The sequence below is a fragment of the Charadrius vociferus genome, unplaced genomic scaffold, assembly GCF_000708025.1.
Source record: "Charadrius vociferus isolate BGI_N301 unplaced genomic scaffold, ASM70802v2 scaffold1036, whole genome shotgun sequence".
Lineage (NCBI taxonomy): Eukaryota > Metazoa > Chordata > Aves > Charadriiformes > Charadriidae > Charadrius > Charadrius vociferus.
This window is the reverse complement of record NW_009648816.1, coordinates 217,949-223,397: the sequence shown is the minus strand read 5'-3', so window position 1 is coordinate 223,397 and position 5,449 is coordinate 217,949. Positions and strand designations below refer to the sequence as shown.

Here is a 5,449-nt window from a genome sequence, read left to right as displayed (position 1 = left end):
CCCCAGGCTGAACCCCCCAACTCTCCCAGCAGAGGGGCTCCAGCTCTCCCAGCATCTCGGTGGCCTCCTCTGGCCCCGCTCCACCAGGTCCATGTCTCTCCTGTGCTGAGGCCCCCGAGCTGGAGGCAGCACTGCAGGGGGGTCTCCCCAGAGTGCAGCAGAGGGGCACAATCCTGAGCTCACTGGGAAACACACTCTCCCTATGCAGACAGCTTCAGATTTTATGAGAGCAACAGCATACCTTTCATCGAGACTGCCGCTGGGAGATGCCGACGGGCTGGACTGGGCTAACTCGGTCACGTCAGAGATAATGGGACCAGAATTGGCTGAAGAATCCGGGGAATACAGGTTGGAGCCACTATATGCGGGGGAAGAAGCCTGAAATGACAATCACAGCATTCGTGGTGTGAAGCACGAGGCACGTTCCGTACGCCGCCCCACATATGGGAGATGGAGCAGAAGGAGGCACGTCAGAACAGACCAAGACCCTGATCCACCCAAGCAAGAAGGCAACATGGGACTGAACAGGATGCCTAGAAATACACTGTTGCCAACCCAAAGCCATACGAAAAGAAGTAAAATTGGGACTTCTGTTCTGTAAATTTCATTTTCTTGGAAATAATGGAATTTAGAAAGTAAAAATATTGGATTTTTTTCTCTGGATCATTCAACACTTGGGTTTTCAGAATCCTAGATTTTCAGCTTTCCCCTCCCACTAAACTCCATTCTTTTTTTCTTAAACGAAAGCTGAAATTCCTCCGGCTGAGATCTACAGATGTAGGATGTACACGATTCCCACGCTGGTAACAGCAACGTGGAATGGTTGCATTTTGGCATCAGCCTTGCTATGGAGCAAACTAACCGAGACGTCTGAGTAAACCCGATCCCCCTCTCCTCTTTGTGTGTCAGTGCAGGACACAAAGCAAACTGCAGATGAGAAGATGCGCCCAGGAGTCAGAAAACCATGGGGGGACGAGGAGAAGAGAGGGTAAGAGATTCCACTCAGATTCTCACACCTGCCCTCAGCTTTGAGCTGACCCGTGAACTCGCCCACTGTCCTCCTTCGGAGCCATCTCCTGACGCTTCTGACAGTCAGGGATGCTCACACAGAGCGGTACCCAGAGAAAACCCTGCTCCTCCCTTACCTGCAGGTAAATATTTGACTGTCTCTCCTTTAATGCTCGCCTGTGCAGCACGCACTGTAATTTGGCTCACGTCAGTGCTATGTTAACCTTCTTGATTGCTGCTTAAGCACAGTCTAGACCCCAGTGCGGATACGCCCCCACAGCTCCCTCATAATTAAAAAGAATAACCAAATGTAATTGCATCTCCCTGCATGCCAGGTGGTACTTGGGGAGACGCGGTGATGCTCTGCAGCCTCTCTGCCCATAGGCTTGCCCGGAGAGGTCGCATCCCCACCTCCATACGCACCAGCCTCCCGCCCAGCGGACCAGTGCTGTGAGCGGGAGCTTTCCTGCCCGGCGCTGTGCTCACCAATAAACCAGGCACCCACCGATGCAAAACGTCTATAAAACCTGAAGCGCCAGCTGCGCCCAGCGCGGCAGACAGCACGCCGTCCTCCTAACGCACCACGGTGCCTCCTCTGGACCACGACTTTTGGGCTACCTCTTGTTTCTGCAAGTCTGAGGTTGCATTTTTGAGCGAAAAAGGGCACGGTGATGTGGCGGCAGTTACACAGATGCAGAATCACCGGGGTACAGAGAGAGCTGCTACTTGGCAGCAGTGCTGTGAGATTGAGTCCCGATGAGTGGCACGGGATCGATATCCGCTGTGTTGAGGTCAGGACTGCCCATGCCTCACCCCCACGAAGGTCTGAAGCCACATTAACCGTCTCCTTGTGAAAACACCGTTATTTTTTTTCACTGTCAAAGCAGAGCCAGCATGCTTGTTGGCAGCTCGCTCTGAAACATTGCCCAACTATCATTTCTGAGTTCTGTTTGGAGCCGAAAATCACAAACCCGAAAGCATGAGAAAGGATGACCACCTATGATTCCCATAATTGGGACAGTCCGGTAATACCTGGAAGAGCTCCCGGTGGTTCTGTGGAAGCGTTTGCTGCATGCAAGAATAAAGGCACTTTTTTTTTTTTTAAAAAAAAAAGAGAGATCACAGGATTAGCCAGGAGCTGGAACGGGAACAGAGAGCTGCCACAGAGGGTGGTCTGACTGCAGGAGAGCTCTTTAATGGAGCTTAGCTATTTTGGTTCCCTGCTAAAAAATTCATCGGGATTACCCTGGTGCAGTGGGGCAGGTCGATGTCAGGAGCCAGCGGCTTGAACCTGCCGTCCCGAACAGGACATCCCTGCAGCAGCACGGGCAGCATCGTACCTTGGAATTGGGGACAGCTTTTATTTTGCTACAAACAGCCGATAGGAAAGCTCAGCTATGTTCCCAGCTGTGGAGCTCTGCTCCTGGACCACCAGAGGATCAGTATAAAAGAAGAATCCTGATTCAAGCAACAGCTTTGGCCATGAAACACCAGGTGGCTTTCCCACGCCAGGCAAGCGGGGGTGCTGCAGACCAAGACAGACGCCCCGAATTTAAGTGGCACAGTTTCCCAGGGCACACACTGATACGAACCAGATCAAACAGAGCACCTAAAAGGAAAACAACCGGGTCAAACTGTTGGGATTTCGTGGATTAACATAGGCCTGAGATGATTAAAAGCAACCAGTGACCAAGTGTGTCACAGCTCTCCCGTCGGCTGGAAGCGCTGAGCCAGTCAGCTCACTCAGGGAATGCCACGGATGCGGCTTTCCGGCTCCTGGGGCATGGGATGAGTCTTCCCGTCCCCGTGGTAAGTCGGATCCTGCAGTTTGAGACCTGCAGGGCACGAAGACAGGCAGTTCTTGGCATTCAAAGCATCGTGCGGTGTCAGGACAGCAGCGTGTACGTGCAGGTACACTGCAGCTATCAGGTCAAAAGGGAAATAGCAGCGTGAGCGACCGCGCTCCCCTCCGCCACTTCCGAGGCCGAGCAGACGCAACACGCACAGGCCGGAGAGCAAGTCTGTCACTCATCTGGAAGAGGATTCAGGGACAGCTTTAATGGGTTTGGAAGAGAGTCCTTGTGTTCACCGGCCATTGACCACTCAAGGGAAGCAGCACATCAAAAGGATGGGAGAGTACAGACAAAACCTCAGGATTCACTGGGATCCAGCAGCAATTTGGAGGATAGTCCAGAGCATCCCTGTGCAGAGATTCCTCCTAGAAGATGGCGTTGCTGTGAGGCCACCTCCTGCAGGCACCCGGTGAGTTGCACCCCGCAGACGGGCAGGTACGGCATTCACCTACTGCAGCGAGGCCGAGGTCTGACCAATGTCCACGTCCAACTACAGACTCGTTTCTTCTGGACTATGCATTGACCACGTCTTGCGGGAGGTTCCTTCACCTCGGAAGCTACTGCCTGCTCTCTCATCTCAAGGCTTTAATGCGACACAACCTCACCTACACTGGGGATCATTCTGTGCACGAGCACCGGATGGCTTTGCGCCGCTCTCCCCACCTTGCTCCCTACCTCCACGGACACACGTCAGCTCTCATCACTCGGGTCTTTGCTACTCCAGGTCCGTGTCTCAGCCAGGCTCTGACCCACACCACCTTCCCCGAGCAAAAGCAGTCATCTTTGGAGGGAATAACGCTCATCATACATGGTCACACGTTAATTAGGCAATATGAGCAAATGATTAGCAGGCATTAACTGACATCAGGTGCGTTCTGTGTGTGACAAAACCAAAACGTGGACCAAGTCAGCAGATGTAAGCTAAGCAAGAAGGCACCGCTTCCATCCTTCTCTGCTTTCAGTGGAATTCAGATAACTCCTCGCTTGGTCTGCAAGCCAAATCCTCGGCCCCATCCCAACCATCGTGGAGAATTACCAGCTAACAGCTCTCTCCCTGTTGGCTAAGCTGGAATGCAGCTGCCACCTTAGAACACTTTGCCAAACAAAACAAAGAGGTGGTGAACAAATGGTTGTACAAAGGCAAGACCAGCTGGGGAAGAGCCTAAAACTGGTCCCTTCCCGCGAAGCTGTGTCCTTGTCCCCCTCTCCAAGGCCAGGCGCGCACAGCGTACTTACTGCATATGGGGATGAGCCGTGGACGTGCTCCAGGGAGTACTGGCGACTGTATTTCGGCATGGAATGTGCTGAACTGCTGTCGTTCAACATCAGGGGGCTGCAAGAGATTCCCAACCACCACAGGAGTTACGGTGCTGCTGGCACCGGCTCTCGGGCACCACCTCTCCCCAGCAGAGCCCACCGCCCCCACCCCAGAACCGGGTACCTGCACCCACCCGAGAGGCCAACGCGCAACCGTCCCCAGGGCCGGGTGCTCCAGGGGGCAAGTGGTCATGGGGGGTGGTTGTGTCAGGACAGGAGAGCGGCAGCCCTGCAACACAAAGGGCTACAAAGATGATGAGGGGACTGGAGCGTCTCTCTTATGAGGAAAGGCTAAGGGACGTGGGGCTTTTCAGTCTGGAGAAGAGAAGGCTGAGGGGGGACCTTATCAATGCTTATAAATCCTTAAAGGGAGGGTGCCAAGGGGGTGGGAGCAGTCTTTTTTCAGTGGTGGGAACAGTCTTTTTTCAGTGGGAACAGTCTTTTTTACCCTGCTCAGGCAGGGGGGTTGGAATAGATGATCTCCAGAGGTCCCTTCCAGCCCTGACCATTCTGTGAATCTGTGGTACTCAGTGACAGGACAAGAGGGAACGGGCACAAACGTGACCATAGGAAGTTCCATCTCAACCTGAGGAGGGCCTTCTCTGCTGTGAGGGTGGCAGAGCAGTGGCACAGGCTGCCCAGAGAGGTGGGGGAGTCTCCCACTCTGGAGCCATTCCAAACCCGCCTGGCCGCCGTCCTGTGCCACTGCTCTAGCAGGGGGTGGACTGGGGGAGCTCCAGAGGTCCCAGCCCTCACCAGTCTGGGATTCTGTGACACAGGGGAACACACTTGCCCCCGTGATCAGCCCCCGGGGTTACATTTTGCAAGTCTATTGAGCGGACATGTAAAACCTCCGGCCTCAGAGGACTTCTTTATAGACCCCGGTCACCCCCGTCCGCAGCCCTGTATTGTCAGCGCTCCGCTTGGCTTCACTCCTCCATGGCCAACTGCTCCAAAGATGGATTACTTGTGGTCAGCTGTGACACAGCTACGTCTGGGGCCCTTTTCATGCACTCCAGTACTGTGGAGAAACCTCTTTCTCCTTACAAGATAAATCACTTCAGCACGTCTTGGACATTATCACCGTATAAACCACTATCTTCATTAATAATAATCAAGCCTGCTGTGGTGTTGTCTGCCATATGGTGCTGCTGGGCACTGTTCAAACACAAAAGGACAGCCTCGCAATTCGACAGGCAACACAGGACAAGGTGGGGGCAGGAACAGGCACACAAGAGAGTATCTGCCAGTTCATATGCGAACACGTGCGA

At 53.7% G+C, this 5,449-nt stretch overlaps 1 protein-coding gene across 1 annotated transcript in view; it reads right to left on the bottom strand.

Annotated features, from left to right (window-relative positions):
• HSF1 (heat shock transcription factor 1) overlaps positions 1-5,449 on the bottom strand; it is a 124,395-nt gene that overhangs the window by 16,864 nt on the left and 102,082 nt on the right. The window contains exons 7-8 of the mRNA XM_009886848.1: positions 4,098-4,194; positions 242-378 (exon numbers count right to left, since the gene is read on the bottom strand). Coding sequence (XP_009885150.1) covers positions 242-378; positions 4,098-4,194 — 234 coding nt within the window. The remainder of the gene's footprint in view (positions 1-241; positions 379-4,097; positions 4,195-5,449) is intronic.